The sequence below is a fragment of the Zosterops lateralis genome (genome assembly GCF_965231275.1).
Source record: "Zosterops lateralis genome assembly, chromosome: 1".
Lineage (NCBI taxonomy): Eukaryota > Metazoa > Chordata > Aves > Passeriformes > Zosteropidae > Zosterops > Zosterops lateralis.
The window spans coordinates 117260084-117277844 of record NC_139762.1 but is presented as its reverse complement, the minus strand read 5'-3'; the positions used below and the strand labels follow the sequence as shown (position 1 = coordinate 117277844).

Here is a 17761-nt window from a genome sequence, read left to right as displayed (position 1 = left end):
CATCTCTAAAACACACCATCAGCTCATGGGTGCTGCCTCCCCTTTCACATCATGTTAAAGAGAGGGCTAACAGGTCGAAGGGCATTGTGAGCCTCCCAGGGCCCTTCTGACTCTCTTCAAATCAAGACAGGTAGGCCTGAAGATGAAAAGCAATAATGAGCTTTTTATTGCCACGTGATAGCCGTCTGATTTCTTATTTTCAGGTAATTGGTTGGTTTGTATTAGAGGAGGTAAGAATGATTTAAGAACTTCTTGGAAACGTGCCTCACTGCATTAGCAACTGAAACCAACCCAGACTTAGTGGAGGATTTTTCATACTTTTCAGTAGAGTATTTTAGAGATCATTAAATGTGAAATTAATTAATCCTTATGATTCCTTTGGAAGATGGAGGATTTTTATTAGTCTGTTTTACAGACAGGGAAACTGAGATAGTTTCAGGCAACTCACTTCTATGTGGTGAACCACTGGTAGAGCAAGGTGACAGCAGAACACCTCCTAACTGGTTCCTAGGCTTCTTCCTCAGCTGCAAACCAGGTTTTAGTGCTGGACTACTGCATCTTTAAACTCTTTTATACCTATGCCCGTTGTAAGTGCCTTAAGCCTCCTTAAGTTGTCCAGGTGTCACAAATTCTGCCTCCAGTGAATGAGATGTATTGTTAAGATGTCTGTCAAAATTTTAATTTAATAGCCTTGCCATACATGATGTAAGAATTCTGGGAGAGTGTGAAAGGCAGGAGTGGTTTTGGTATGCCTTTTATTTCCTTTGACCACGCCAGTGCTTCTCTCTAGTTCCCTAACATAATTTCTTTTATCTCTCTCTTGCTGGAAAATCTCTGACCCTGAGAGCCATTTAGAGGCAGAAGCCTTGCTGAAAACAGTCTCATTTACTACATAGTCTTAATTTGTTCCGTGAAAAATATCTACTATTATGATACACTGAGGCTGTGGAAGAAGAAAACACACAAGCTTGCAGCTGATGGCTGAATCCTAACATATAAAAAAGAAGGTGAAAGGGATACACTAACACTGGACGTCTTTAATTCTGATACTTCCTAATTTTATGCCAGATAAAACAAGGTGCTTTTAATTTGAGATTTAAACTGTCATTCCTTGGGTTTGTTTGTTTCCCTTGTATTCTCAGAGGCCCCAAAGGAACCACGCTGCTTGCCATTGTAGCAACAACTTCCCATGTAGGTGATGATCGCCCGTCCAACCCCAGCCTCCGAGACTACGGCACATGCTGTTTCAGCTTGTTAGGGGATTAACAACTTCAGCTAAAGGCGTAATAAACCTTTTATCCTTTAGGCACCAGCTATTACAGGGGTATGCACGTCACGTTTGAGCAGTGCCCTATCTAGCAGTATTGAAAAAGAAACAAAGGAGGAGTGCAGGACAGAGAGACCCCAGCAGCCTGGGACAGGGTGTGTTGAGCCCCGGATGGTTTTGCTTTCTGGCTGATTTGGCTGCTCATGGGTTTGATGCACAATCTGCAAAGAAGAGGGCTCTGCTGGGGTGGTGGCTCCTGGGGACCCTGCCTCTGTCTGCCTTTAACCGTGCTGTATTTCCTTTTTATTGCACCTGCAAACAGTACTTGGGAGCAAGGCACTAAATTTTGTATGCCGTCTGGATGTCAGCAAGCATCGCAAAGAGGGGGGTTGTATTCCAGTTAGGATGCTGTTTTGGCTTTGCAGATAATGCAAGTGGGACAGAGTACCTCCAGGTTTGTTTTGCTCACTCCAGCATGCTGACCTAGGTTAAAAAACATTTTCATTTTCACTTCGTTTCTCAGAGAAAAAATCTCCCCCATTATTATTTTCTCTCCCTCTCCAAGAAACTGTTTCATTTTGTTGAAAACAGACAGAAAAAAATCTTTTGTTTCTAAATTCTTGAATTCTTGATTCTCTAAACCTCATCCTGATTGTAAATCTAGGAGTAGCAGTGTTTTGGGCCACACTTTTAATACTGTAAGTTCAGTTAGACTTTTTTGGTTTTTGACTTCACAAGAAATGTGTAATATTCTGTATTGGTAGCATGCTGTTAAATTTATAAGGCATATCACCAGCATTATGTTTATGGGCTGAATTCATATTTCTGATATGTCCATCCTTGGATCCAACACTGACTTCAGTAGAGAGTTTCACCTTCCTGATTTTTGGCCATCAGCATATGGTAAAAATACAACTTTCAGCAGCCCAAATGCTGCTCCATGTCTGCCGATCTCCTGATCCTGGATATTGAAATATGATGGTCTAAAGACTGATGTCAGAAAGCAGAGAGTGAGAGGGTATGGGACAAGGTGAGGGGTGGCTGCAGCCATACGGATGTCAGCGAAGTGCAAAGCAATACCGCATGCCAGAAAATACTGCAACTACCTCTTGCATTTTGTATAAGCAATTTTCCACTCTGTTGTCTTCTGTCAAATGCAATGTTCTGAGACATTTAAATAAAATAAATACTGCTGTTGAGTTATATTTAGAACCATGTGAAATTTCTCTAGTGAAACTCCCAGCCAGGCAAAACATGCCGGCTTTCAGGTTTCTGTACCACTTGAAGCTTCATCTGGGTTTGTCAAAGAGGTTGCTCACAAATTCTGATGGTGAAGGTGGCTGCTTTCCAAAGGAGGCTGGCAGAGGCTCTGCCTGTCACTGGACGCTGCTGGATGGCTTGACCAAACCAGGGCTGGGTCCAGGTGAGACTCAGCAGAAAGTTGAGTTTCTTGCAGGTGGGAGGTCAAAAAAGCAAATGATGAGACTGGCTGCTAATGGAAATTGAAATGAAGGTTTGCATAAACCTCCCACCCCTGCTCGTTTTAATCACTGAGCTCTCACATTTGCCTATCTTCCCAGACATGCATCGCTTATCTAATGAGGATGGGTGTTGGTGTAATGAGTACCAGCACAAGTGGGGGCTGGCCAAGGCAAGAGTAGGTGTGTGGAAATCCCTCCAGAGGTGGGGTGAGAACTCACTGGGATGGGGGCCATGGTGAGGCCCTGGGCTGGGGTGGTCTGCTCCTGGCTTTGAGCACCCATCTCCCTCCTCTCCTCTAGCCTGCACAGGGTTGGTCCCAGCACACCACCTCTGCCCTGGGGAGTCACCCTCACCCTACAGTGCTTCCCAGGAGCACCATTTTGCCCCCTGGGATGCAGTGGGTGGAGCACACTACTCAACTGCAGCCCCATTTTGAGGTTTCTTGAGCATGGAGTGTTAGATGTGTACATCCCTCTGGCTTTAGGGGGGAAGGGAAAGAGGCTGGCAGCACAACAGTTTGTAAGGGTAGGGCCACTGGTGCCACACAGGCTCCAGTTGGTGCCACAGGGGCTCCAGTACATTTCACTGCACCTTTCCCCCAATACTAACATGCAGTCAAATGGATTTTGATAAAGCAGAGAGTGATGTTCTCTCTCCCTTTTCCTTGTGAGATGGGGAGGGGAGGCTGAGCATACCTTTAAATCACTGTCCTTTTTCTTCATAAGGATGCCCCAAATAATTTCAAAATACACAAAGGCTTTATTGTAAAATAGACATTTTGTGAGGAAGCAGGCGTATTTGTTCATCACAGCTGTGCTTTAGCTGTGGTGGTTATGGAATAAAATGAAATTTTAAACTGCACTTATAATAATTGCGTAAATTGTTTAACAGCTTGTTTTATTTTTTTTTTTTTACCTCAATAGGACCCTTTTTCATTCATTTAAGAGTTAACCTTCTTTGATAATGTGCTAGGAAGTGGTATGAAAACCTTTATTCTTCCAGAGGGTTGAATTCTTTTGTGAGATACGATAGACAAAGCTGGCATCCCTTGTAGAGGATATGTAAAGCCTGTCTCCAGACATTGTGACATTGCTACAGACAGAGTTTGTCATCCATAAATTTACAGCTTATTTCAGTCTATTCATAAATTGACAAAAATTTTTTTGAAAGAAAAAAATATATATAGGTGTATAAAATACCCAGTTACAGGTTGTGTTCTATTTAGCCCTTGATTGAAACGTATTGCTCCTCAGTATCTTTTAGCTATGAAAATTATAATATGGAACAGAGATTAGAATGAAATTATCATGGCTAGAAGGCATTTACTCAGTGGTGGCAGCCACATAAACCTGAGCCCTGAGAATGATGATAATGCATTAGGTTCTGCATGCCCGATATTATTGCTGTACATTATGTATGTTTCATTTATACTATTTCGCACACACCAGCAACGCTGACAGATAGGTAATTACTCTCTGCGCCAATGAACACTTATCAGCCCCGCCGCTGTTTATTGCTGGGATGAAGTGCGCTTGTCAGTCAAGGTCACTTGTTTGTGTGTCCTTTTTAATAGTTCTTTCACAGTTGTTGAACTTTGCGGGCGCTTCTTGTGGCAAACTTTCGGTAGGTTGCCTTACTACGTCGCCTGCCTTATTAAAGTAATTTGTGTTTATGGCTTTAATTGATAAAGAGCCAAGTCGCAGGAAGCAGGACTGGAAAGAGGAAGGGGAATATTTTGCTGGTCAGCTGATCTGTGGGTATGTTGGGTCATGGATTACCTCAAAAGCAGTGTGTTTGCAGAGACCCTCAGACCCTGCTATGCCACCAGCATAAGCTGGTGAAATCTCTTGTGATAAAGATAAACATGAATTTAATGGTAATGGATACCAACACAATCTGCAGACTGCTGTAGGGCTGCTGCTTGTGCTTTTTGGTAGAACATTTGCCAGTTCTGAACAGAGCTCTTATTGTTTGCACCCTCAGGACATGCATGTGAAAGACCAAGCCACTTTGTTTGTCTTCAAATCAGCGCTATCTTTTCTGTTCTGTATTATTGCATGAAATATGCTTTCCAGGCTATGTGTGTGCCTCTAACATCTTCTTTTTTCTATTCTTAAAACTAATTGTGTTAAAGGCATTATGGCAAGCGCACAATTTCTTGGGTTGCAAAGAAAAAGTTCAGAACCAACCTTCCTTCCTTCCTTCCTTCCTTCCTTCCTTCCTTCCTTCCTTCCTTCCTTCCTTCCTTCCTTCCTTCCTTCCTTCCTTCCTTCCTTCCTTCCTTCCTTCCTTCCTTCCTTCCTTCCTTCCTTCCTTCCTTCCTTCCTTCCTTCCTTCCCTCCCTTTATTAGAAAATTCAGAATAACCTCTAGGATATAATTTATCCAGTCAAGATAACTGGAGCTATATCCTTAAGCCCATAATCACCCCGAGTTTGTGTGTTGTGAGATTTATACTGCAGTTCCTTATTACCAAAGAAACAGTTAAAAAGGATTTATGTAGTGTGTGCAGTGTGTGTGTCTGGAATTTCTGTATGTTCCAACTTCTGCACTCTGGTGCCTCCTTGGTCCTTTTTGTAGAGGACACTATTTTGAAGTGGAGACTGAACATTCAATTAAATGCAAATTTTATTCAGGCATTAAAGCAGAATCACATTCATTCATTAGACTCAAATGATGCTTTTATTTAGGAAAATATATCAGCACATGGTAGCACCACATGCTGCTTATAAATAACTATGGTGATCTGGTTGTGCAAAAGTATATAATTTCATTATTAAAGGATTTAAACTCCTTACAAGGTGCATGGTGTCCATGAATGTTTCACTTAATTTGATTACATCCATAGAAAAAGCATTACACTTACATGGGTAGCAGTGAGTCTCCTGTCTTACAGCAACGTTCTAATGCATTATAATCCCAATCTCACACTTGTAGGTTCTGACTTGCCTGGATGTGTTTAATATTTGGGGTACGTAAATGCAGATTTGAGCAATTTGATTTGTTTCTGAATCTAGCCTACCAAGCTTCCACATTTTCAAGCCACTTCCTTTCCTTAGTTCTTAGTTACCAGAGTGTTACAAAGAAAGGGGTTTGATCTCATGTAGATAGCATAGCATTAATTACCCTGACACTAATTAAACTGCATCAAACAAATACCACCGTGTTCCTCAGGGGGACAACAGAAGGCAGTTTAAAATAATTACTGGAGCTTCATGCATGTGTGAAGTTTTCATTACTCTTAGGACACAAGCAAAAGAGATTTGATATCATTAAAATTCCCCCCTTTAGTGTTTGCAAAAAAATGACTAAAATTTCCTCGGAGCATATTGATGTCTAAATAGTAGTGATTTCAGTTCTTGAGAATAGTAACTTTTCTTTAAGAATTGTAAGCCTGTGAAGCAGGAACAGGTGTTCCAGTCCACATTTTGGTATGATTATGTATTAGCTTATGTTTGTCAGACCATTTCATTAACCACCCACTGCTATCACATATACATATACTTTGTTCTTTCTGAACCATGAAATGAAATGCATATATCTTCACTAATGCTTGCTATCAATGTAAATGAGAAAAGGAGGCTTATTACCAATCACTGCTGCTGTGAAGCACACACCTCTGTACAGTTACAGGTAATAAACATCTTTTTATAAGTAGGAAGCAAGATATATTGAGTTATGCATACAGTAAGCAGCAGACATGCCTTCCACTGTACTCCAGTGTTAATAGATCGCAATTCCCAGCCATGTACACATTCAACAGGATGTCCTAGAGCACCTTTCTGAACCAGAAGATGCTATTCCTCTTCATGCTCATTTATATCTTGCAAATGTTTGGAAGCTAGCAAAACTTTGCTGCCCAGTAGTTTATGGGCATCTTATCCAAGGAATGTTGGAGCATGTTTGAGCTGGCGAGCAAGTGCCAGTTTCTGGATCAGCTGTTGCTCATGTCAGAGCCAGCAGCCGCTTTATAGACCCTTGAAAAAATTGATGGAAGAATGATGTCCCTGCCTGGGATGGGGGCTTGGAGCAGAAAGCCTTTGAAAGGTCCCTTCCAACCCATCCCATTCCAGAGACCGGCAAGCAAAGGTGACATTGTGACAGCAAAAGTGGACAATGCAGAGTTCCAAACTTACTGCAAGTTCTGTGCATTGCTAATGCTCATGTGATCATGCACGAAGTGCCACTTTCCATTTTCCGTGTTGAGGAGTGTGTGTGCTTCATATTTCCCAGTGGTCTACAAGCCACCGAGCCCATTGTACAGGGTCATTTAGCCTCTTGATTTCTAGAGGTCAATACAGCATTGGTAAACTTCATTGAATTTGATACTGATGGCAGGGCCTATGAAGGTACGTGAGACAGAAAGCATCTCCAGCTCTGCCCTACTTGTATAATTCTGTGTGTGATTCTTTCTCAAAATTTGTTTATGTATAATTTTAATGTATATAGTCTTGTATCGTAACCTGCTTATTTTCTGGAATCTTTGAGGAACTGTTTAAAATACTTTTTTGTAATGGAAGGTCTGATCATGAAGATGATGCTTCTTTTTTTAAATTACAGTATTGTCTTGATATTACTAAATCTGCTGCCTGCAATATAACAGTGAATTGGGGTTGTGCAATTGACAGAGCAAGTAGAGATGATCAAAACTGATTGGAGAGGAAATACAAAATTAATCCAGTTGTAGGATTCTGTGAACCCAACAAACACGCACAGCAGAATACTTTTATTTCTTTGGAGCCAGATGGTTTGTCCTATTTTAAGCTGATAGATTCTTCATGCATTTCTTTTGGATGTCATTGGTTTTAACTGCCAGACAGTATCTACTGTTAGAAGTTTCCTTATTCCTGGATTATTTAAAGAGTATTTTTGGCACATTCAAATGATCATACTGTACACCAAGTTAATTTTTCCTTACACTTAGCTCATACGTGAAAAAAGTGTTTATATAATGAAAAAAAACCTCTAAAATGAACAGTTCTTTTTTTCCTTCTTTTGACATGATGTTGACAGAAGTCGCTTTGATGTAGTTTAGAGTCATGAATTTTCTATCTGTTCTGTTTTTCCTGGGGCTCCATCTATTCAGACATCCTGATCTGTCATTTTGCAACACTTTGTGAAGTGCTTGACAGATAGCGGTTTTGACAAGTGCTGGACATCAGCAGCAATTCAGAATAAGCAGTGTATATTTCTCCAGGTAAAGTGACAAAACGTCTAAAAGCGTAAGAAGAACTGTACGGTCTTCAATCACATTTAATGTTACAAAGCAAGACTTTTTCTGCTTTCTCCATTTGTTCTAGTAATGTGCAGTGGCTCAAGCTTGAGTATCTGCTGGAATTTTGGATTGATGACTTTCTCTTTTCCTTTTGTATTTCCTAGTACATGACTAATTTCTTCAGTCGGATTAAAAAATGGAAGCGCTTGCTGAGACAGATCCAGAAAATTGCAGCACAACTACAGTTACATGTAATAATAATTTCCAGGGTCTTCTAGTATTTGACAAAAACAAGATGTATGTGATCAATTATCTTTGCATTTGTTGTTGTTGCTTTGTTGGGGTTTGTGGAGGGTTTTTTGTAATCTTATTTTAATTATACAGATATAGCATATATGAAGAACATAATTTAGGAAAATCACCATTATGGATTAATTGTTCTGTTTCCTATTCCACATCCCAAACCCTTTCTTAATGGTGATTTATATTAAATCACCCACAGGTAATCATAGATTACATATTTACATGATGTAGTATATTGAAAATGTAAAACATTTCATATAATTATTCTGCATCTGTATTCACTCAAGAAACAGCTGTTGAAAGTTGAGGGGGATGCAAAATGGCACAGCCTGAAGATGTTCTTGTTCATTCAGCTAACTCCTTTTTGATGTGATACCTACTGGCAGGGTTGTGTGGTGAATTCAACTTCTTTGACAGCCATCAGCCCCACTGACCAGTAGTTTCAGTTTTTATAGTTAGGGGAAAGATGAGAAAAAATATTTCCATAATTTAGATTTTTTTTTTCAGCTGCTGGATCGAAAGCCCCTGCCAACAGCTATCTAAATCAACACCATGCCAACATGTTCTGTAGTCCGAAGGTCACTCAAACATCTGGCCCCACAGTCTTGTTCTTTAAGGTTTGTCACTGGGCAGCATCTGTTTATAGATTCTTTCTCAACCTCTCTTTGATCACTTTGACAGCAAAAAGAAGCTTCTATCACCCTTGATGTGTTAAGATAAAAATATCAGGAACATCAGACCATTGTAAAATTTGGTGCAATTTCATATAATACTGTATCTGCATTTTTAGTTTCTTAAGTTCGATTTTTTTTTTCTTGGCTGAGTTAGAAGGAATTATGTATTACTTTCTGCTGTTGAGATTAAAAAAAATATTGTCAGAGCTGATATGTTCAGTGGGAATGTGAAAATGACTGCACTAAGCAGGTCTTGCCCAGCTGAGCTTGGTCAGCATTTTAAAAAAAAGTTTGGAAAGTGAGCAGAGCCGGCATATTTAGCTCTGGTCTATTTTGAGTAACGTGTTATCTAACTCCCTTTACTATGTCCTGTGTACTCCTACAAAGAGCTACCTATTTCATAAAGGTTTATATATGCTCCTGACTTCCTGTGAATTTTTATGTCTACTGTTTTCGAAAAATTTGGAATTTCTTCCTTTTTTCTAAACAAAGATAAATAAGTTCTCTTTACCCTGGTCTTTTGCTTTAAAAAAACATTTGGTAGTCTTTGACAATGTTACAGTGATCATATTTATGGAAAAGATATCGTATCATGGAAAAGATCTTAGATTACATGTCTTATGGAATTGTATGGTCCTGTCCTCTGCAAAGACACTTTATTTGATATGTAACCCAGAGACAGACGCAATTGTAATGTGAATGGATAGAATTATGGGTATGTGAAATTAATTTTTGCTTATGCACCTCCCAAGTTTGTGGCAAATGATGCAGACAGCCCTAGAATCCTTTGTAACTTCACAGAACTGCTCCAGCTTGGTATCAGTTATTCACACCTACTCATGTTCAGCAGAGGGAAGTATTTTCATGAGAACCTTATTAAATGTGCACATAAAGGACATAGTCCTGTACATCTGCCATGAATAGTCACCTCTGTTCTGTGGTGGTGGGTTTATGGATGTATATCCATCTGTTAGATAGAAATGAGCTGCAAATTCATTTTGTCTTGGCTAATGACAGCCAGTAGGTCACTCAAATTTTTTACCATTATCAGCCGAGAATGTAACCATGTGTAGGAATCAGCACCAGATTGATCTTAGTTGGGCTCTGTGTAGCTTTATAAAATGAAATATATTGAGTGGCCAAGTGAGAGGGCTACATCCCCACTGTTCTCTGAGGTGTTTCCTGGGCCTTGGGAACATGGAGCAGTCTCCTCTCAACTGCTGGTTGTGTAACAAGAAAGGGACACCTGAGCAGTGAGGGGTGGTACTGCTGGCAGATTGGAGCTTCAATTGAAAACTCAGTTTTCCCCAAGAATACAGGAAAGTCATAAAAAAATCTTAGTGGAGAAGCTAAGTTTGCACCAAACACAGAGGAGAGAAGAAATCCAAAAAGCAGGTATGGCCTCCTTCTCCACTAGAACATCCCACCTCAGGCGTGCTCAGAATGAAGAAGCACCCCCCTAGTAAGCCATGTCCAGTAACTGTGAGGGACAAGATGACATGGCCACTTGATGAGATTTCTTGCTGTATGAAAGAAGGGAAAGGTCAGTCTTGAGAGATATTTTTGGGGAGAATTGACAACATTTTGTTATAATCTAATATGCAAAGAAGGCCAAGTCTAAGACTGTAGATCTGAAATATACAGAGGGTAGGCGCTTCCATAGTAACTGTGAAAGAGATGTAGGCTTTGAATTTAAATTCCAGCTAGCACATTTAATAATGTACTAACTGTTTTGGATAGATACTTCAGAGTAATTCTGACCAGGATCTTGCTTTTTATTAGACCACCCTTGTGAAATGGATCCATTGCACAATCCTACTGTTCTCCTATCTCATACTTCATGTCAAGATGCTTTCTTTATAGTTTCTCTTTCTGTAATCTTTCAAGTTCATTTGAAAGTATGAGCTATACTCCTTTTCATATGCCGTACTGCTTTTAACTATATGTTGCTCAATCCTCATCATCCTTCATCCTACAGCTCTCCTTTCCTTTGTAGCAATATTTTATCTATTCTCTTTGTCTCCTTGAAGAAAAAAAAGCTCATTGTTGAAGATCTGAATTAGTGAAAACCATCCTTACATACAGGATTTGACTCAGGAAATATCTTAGCTGAAGGAGATGGCATAAGAAAGCAAGAACTGTTCAGTGGGAATTCTGCTTCATAAACTTTTTTAGAACAGCTGCAGATGGTGTCACCTGCAAGAATCAGAAGGTTCATCCTGTGCTAGGAGAGACATAGGCGTTTTCTGAGAAAAATAATGCAGGTTTGCACAAGAGAAACTTTGCTGTACCTTCTGAGGTGAGTTGTGGAGAGTCCTTCTTGGAGGTGATGCAGGTTTGAGCAGTGAGAAGGCTACATATTAGTGCTAATTGGACCAAAAGATAGTATTAGATAGAAGAGTCTTTATATAATCTAAAATTGCTTAGGTTTAAGATGAACAAGTAAGTAATTACACAGAAGCTGTCCAGGAATACAAAAACCTGAAAGAAAGAGTCCAGTAAATTCGATTTCTTGTGTAAAGCTCAAATAAGGTTAAAACTTCAGTCAAAACTTGAAGTGATGAAGTAAAAAGCTAGATAGGATTGAGTTTATATAAATAATCGCATTGTGAGCAGTGGAGAAAGCACACACATGACAGCAATATAGTTTCAGCACCACAACTGCAAGATGAGACCTCTACTTCACTAATTGTAAAAAACCTTATATTAGCTTGTGCTTTTTTATCTACTGTTTTTCTTTCACAGGTAGATTTTAAATAATGTATTAATACAGAATGAGCAATCTTTTGGTCTGGGAGTAAATATGAATGAAGACTGTATTCTCTTGTGTCTGCTTCTGGCTTCTTTCCTACACTCCCCAAATCAGAAACATGTTTTAATACTTCTCATTTGTCATTTTATATTAAAAGAATAGTCAAGATGAGACTGGCAGCTCCTGTAGATGGATTTCTTGTTGACTCTAAGGCCAGCAGCAGGTGTGTGCCAGGGAGTGCATGGCAGAAGTATGCACAGACACATGCCTTTTGCCTCTTGCAGTTTCTGTGATTCAGAGACACAGGTTTTCTGGCCTATGAGCAGTATTTTTATAGTTTTAAACTTTCCGTTCATGGATTTTGCTGTGTGGTTAACACTTCAAACTTAATTTCTACATTAGTTTCCACAGGCACCCTGCCAGGCTTTAGTTAAAGGCCAGCTCTTTAAAATCTATGAGGTCTGGTTAAGATACTGCTTGGTTAAGATACTGCTGCCTTGTTCACTGGAATTCAGCATTTTTCTTACTCTTGTTTTCTGTCTTCCAAGGTCTTTGAGTGACTTCTAAATCTATTCCTTTGATTTTCGGCTTGATGCTCCTCTTTGTTTTGTTTTTCATCCTATTCTCCTTTCTCCATCTCCTTTTACCTTCTTGCCTCCCTCCAGGAATTTATCTCAGGCCAGGAATGTGCTGTGCTCTCACACAGTGGAAATGGGACCCACTAGCTGAGCACAGGGGGTTGCAGGCACACTGTGGAGAAAGCCAGTGCAAGTGTGTCTCTGGTGGACCAAACATGTTCTAGTGGTTGGAAAACTGGCATTTTAGTGGGATTATCAGCTGCATTTTTGGGTCAAGAGTGCTTCTAATTAAGGATCATGGGCTTTTAATGTGTCAGTTATGTCTTGAAAATGAGATGCTGGCATTGTTCTGTGTTGTCTGGGAGCACAACTGGTTTGAAGCCCCCAGGAAGACATCCCTGACTCACTGGCTGCAAGGCAGATTTGAACTGATGGCTGATGTTTGTTTTCCATGGTGAAACTTCCCACAAATAGTATTAAAGGCTGAAGAGCCTTTCCAAGGCAGACTGGAATATTTTATGTAAATAAGAAAGCAGACTGATTTTGGTGCAAAAAAAGCATATTACAGAAGCTATAGATATTTTGCCACATTTCTTGCACAAACTGTTTATGCCACCTGTAATTAAAAATGAGATAATCCCAGCAATTTGAGAAAGTCTTATATGATAAATACCCATTTCCTTGTTGCTTGCTGTGGTGAAAGATAATTAATTGTAAAGACAGTTTTAGAAGCAGTGCAATAATCTTCTCTAACCAAAAGCAAATGTTTAAAAAGTAAGAAAATTGATAATGCGATTAATTATGTGGATATTACAATAATCTAACCTCCTTGGTAGAAATTTGGTGCCTAGGGACAGTATTATCCACACATTAAATTGAAATTAACAATAACATCCTCTTTATCATTACAGTCTAGGACACGGCAGAGGTAACATAACTGCAGCCCTTGAGAGTTGCCTAGGTTGAGATTTCAGAGCAGTTCTTGAAAATGAGGATCTGTGATCTGTTCACAGAAAATCTTTCTCTTAATATCCTAAAAGGTTGTTTCAGATAGAAATTTTAAGACTTAACCTAAATGGATTCAAAGGCATTGCATACAAAATGCTTCCAAAGGGTTCCTAATTTCACAGGTGGATTTGTATCTAGATGGTGGGTTAATGATGCTGTGTCCACCTGCTTTTGAGCTTCATCCCGTGTTTTGAATACATTAGCTCGACAGGTAAGCATTCACTGAACATGGAGTTTTGTTAATTGTAGATGTTGTATTTCAAACTTAGCCATATTATTTCCAAAACAAATCATAATGAAGGAAGCAATAAACATGAACACTTATTTTTAAAATACTAATGTACAAGAAGATAAATAAAAGACATAGTTGATAGTATATATGGAAAATAATACAGAGTTGCTGCAAGCTGTTGTGCTGAATGTTTTCTTGAAGGACTATAAACTCTTAACCAATTGGGTATATGGTTATGATTTACATACAACATTTTCCTAATATTACAGATGGCAGTAGAAGCTCAAGATTAAATTACTTATCTGTCAATTAGACATCAACAGGTTGCTTATAATGTAAAAAGAAAATGAGCATTTAAAGTCATATGAGTTGCCACAGTAAAATGATAATGTACAAGTAGGTAAAATACAGCACTGATAGTAAGGAAAATGGCAGGAATTGAATTAGCTCAGTATAGGTGTGTGTAATAATGATTTATTTGTAATATGAATGCGTGCTTTGTTTATTCATTATAAAGGAGAGAGGTCAAATGAGCTTTATTAGTAAAAAGAAAGAAACAATCTATCTGTTGCAAGTAGTGGAAAAAACTTAAAATCATTAAATATTGATGGATAAAAGGAAGTTCTTGTGTTTGATGTGTTGGTTGTTACTTTATTTGTATTTATATATACATAGACATATATTTCGCTAATCTTTAGAAGTCTCCACAGCAAACCATGAAGTGCCTGATGTGTGATTCTCATTTCTATGGAGAATCAGTGTGCTGTTCAGAGGAGCAGCACAATGTGCCAGGTGGTGCCCTGTTGTTGGGATGCAAAGCAGCAGGGGCTCAGAAGCTGAAGACAACATAAAGGAGTGGAGATTTATGGAATAGTTGCCCTGTAAGAAGTTTACTGTACGAGTTTGAACTTGATATCTGATTTCTGCTGTCTTCCAGCTGACTTCCCCTCGGGGCACTCACAATGTCTCCTGGGCTCTGCTTCTGCCTAGGAGAAATATGAACTTGCAGGAGCTCCTGTGTATTTCAGCAGGTATTGCTCAAGGGCTCCTGTGAGTCTTCTTGATATAAATGGAGCCCAAACTAAAAAAGGAGTAATTTTTTACCCAAATGTACTTATTTGGAAATTAGTGGGTTAGGAAAATGACATCAAGCTTGTTCTTAGTTTGTATTTCTGGTCTGTATTTGGCCTGGCCCTGAGCTTCAGTCAAGATGACTTGAGCTAACAGAGCTGTAGCAAGACTTGGCAGTGAGCAGAGTTCATGTTTCAGACAGTGCTGTCCATCAGTTCCATCAGGAGGTCATCACCTGTAGCAGGCAGTTCAGAGGGGGCTACATTTCATTTTATTTCCCCTATAAACACACTTAGAGCAAGAGCTCTTGAAGCTATACAAGCATCAAATCACATGAAAGTAAAACTAAACCAAACAACTCCCCCCTTAACAAAGCCCCACAAACAAACAAACAAACAGACAACACCCCATTCAAATAAAAAATCCATCTTTGGACAGGCAGATCTGTAACCTGTATATAGCTACACACTTAATTCTGCAGTGTGGTTTGAATTAAGCATTTGCTTGTGATCTACAGGGTTTGGAGCCCTGTATTGCATAGTGCTTAAATTTGTTGCTGGCATGGTAAGACCACAGTATTCTAATGTACGTGTCCTGAATTATATAATACTACTGAGCACCCTTTCTAATTTTCTTAATGCTGTGAGTCATTCAGCTTCTGGGCATTAGTTAAGTTGTTACATAGATGATTTCCCTCATAATTATAGAGAGGTTTGCTGCCTTGTTTTTCTCTTTTTCTTTGGCAAACAGGATTGTTTCAGTAGTGGTAATAGAGTTGCCTGTTGCTATTGTGAGTTTAGTCAGCTGTGAAGCTGCACTTATGTTTGTTATTGCCCTGCAATTCGTTAAGAAATGCAGCCTATTAATTATTTCACTAAAATGTAGCCACTGGACCTGTGGGACATTCCACTTTCTCCTGTTGCTTTACATTTCCATTAATTGTAATGGCAGTTCAGGCAGTTTCTTTACATTTATATGTAATTTCCCTTGGCTGTCACTGCCTGCTCCTTCTAGATACTTCAGTCAATATTTTCCACTGTTGGTTATATTCATGTTTCTGCTCAGGAGCTGTCACTATAACTCCCAATTCCTTGTTTCCTCCTCAATGCTACAGTTGAACATTGAGGCATACAGGCGTGGAGGTCAGGAGTACAACACTTCTGATTCACTGTAGAGCAGCTTTCCAGAGTAATACCTGTTTTTAAGCACTAAAACGTTTGACCTGTAACCCTCCTTGGTTACTGCATTTCCCTTAATAGCTCAATTTTTTCCCCCTTTGGCTCTGTTTGGAATTGCAGTGGACTTGTTGGGAAGTTAATAGTGATCACGACAATTTTTATTTTCTAAATGAAACAATGCCCCCTGGTGCTCTAGGATTCGAGAGGTCTGATTTTACACTCAAAATAAAAATAAAACCAAATAAAATCTTTTCAGACAGATACTTACTGTTCCTGAATCTGCCAGCTACCACTCAAATGCTGTCACTGTCACTCACAGGGGATGGGGAAGAACACTTGTCAGCACTGAGCAACAAAGAGAAATCACAAGGAGAGTAACAGGGAATAAAAGCAAATTACAAAAGAGACAAGTCCATTAGGCAGAGTAGAAGCAAATTACAGAAGAGAAAAATAAAATGAAAGAGTTAAGAAATAGTCTAATGAAAGAACAGTTGGGGAAATGTAAAATTAAAACTGTCTGCTCAATGAAATGTTAAATCTAGATAGTGATAGAGAAGAAGCAATAATATTAAAAAATGGAAGTACTTTTTTATAAAAAGATTTAATTTAATAAAGGTATTATAGAAGAAAAGGACAAAGAGGGTAAGTGTGAAAAATTTGCAATGACGAGCATTAAATTAAAATGGCAAATATAAAAAGTAAGGGAATATGGAAGGAATATGTGAGTGCATGACTGCTACAGGAATTAGTAGACTAAATCTAGTTTGATATTTTCTGTGCCTAACAAAACTGATTATCAATGCCGAAATTTAATCCAAAGTACTATCAGAGTTACAATGTAAGCAAAGCTGATAAGCAATGAAATGAAACAGTTGATCTCTCTTCAGTTGAGCTTATCACTAGCATTTGATTCCATAAAAATTAAGATGCTAAACTACAAAATTATTCTTGATGGGCATGGCACGCATGGGAACAACAAGAATGTTGCTTGTCCTGGTTGCAGACAGCAAACTCCAGCACAGCATGCCTTCCCACAGCCTCGCAGCTGACGGGAGCCTCAGCTTTGCAAGACCAATCAATAGAGCAGAGACTGCCATAAATCACTATCTCAGATGGAGTGCAGGGCTATGAACACTACAAGAGCTATCTATGAAGCCAAAATAGACACAAAAAAAACCCCCAAACAACCTCAACAAATAAAGGCAGAAGAAAGGCAAAAGAAACCACCCCTTGCTGCAGCTGCAAGATGTGTAAACAACCCGCACGCTCAGGTTTTTTTTCAGTCACGGGCAAGGATAAAATAGCACAGGCTCAGAAGCAGGGATGACTGAAATGGCTTTAAGGTAGCTTTATGTTCCCACAGTCCTGGAGCAGCAATGAGTCAGTCAAGTCCCTCACTGTAAGTTAGAATAGCCTGAAGGCTGCTCTAAATCATTCTGGCTGCCAGTGACCCTGCAACAGCAGAGAGGGGTTGCTGGGGCATAGCAAAGTCTTGGCTGCACTTCCCTTCCTTTGGCCATGTCCTCTGGCCCATCCAGAGGAGCTGTTGGGAGGAGGGGTGAGGGGGAGTCGGGGGACAAGAAAGGGAAAAGCACGGAAGTGGCTGTGATGCCTGTTCTGCTGGAAAACCCGTGCCTCTGCTGTGGCTGGCAGAGGTCCAGTGGCTGGCTGTGGTCAGAACTGATCCCAGCACAGGCAAGAAGAATTCTGTGGTTGGGCCATGGCCAGGTGCAGTGGTATGGTTTCATTTTATTAATCTGATTTTCAATGGCATTTTTTGAGAGTTCTTCAGTTTATGTAGCAACCCTTTTTCCTGGGAATCTTCTGTGTTAGTGACTGGTTTGTAAATATTACACGTATGCAGGTGTTCATATTCTGTGAGCACCATGGTTAGTTTTATTAGTGTATCAGTGTTAATGAGATGTTATCTCTACCAAGTACAGTCTGGCCTAGAAATAGCAATATTTAAGTTAATACTGCTATGTGGATCTATACCATTGAG

General features: G+C 39.5%; 1 protein-coding gene across 4 annotated transcripts in view; it reads left to right on the top strand.

Moving 5' to 3' along the window:
* CYP7B1 (cytochrome P450 family 7 subfamily B member 1) overlaps window positions 1–17761 on the top strand; it is a 125224-nt gene that overhangs the window by 69534 nt on the left and 37929 nt on the right. The window contains exon 1 of one of the 4 annotated variants that reach the window (XM_083869650.1): window positions 8810–8883. The exons of the other annotated variants lie outside the window; for them this stretch is intronic. Within the exon in view, the coding sequence (XP_083725776.1) occupies window positions 8819–8883 (65 nt within the window). The 5' untranslated portion in view covers window positions 8810–8818. Of the gene's footprint in view, window positions 1–8809; window positions 8884–17761 lie in introns of those variants that run through there. 4 annotated transcript variants of the gene reach the window in all.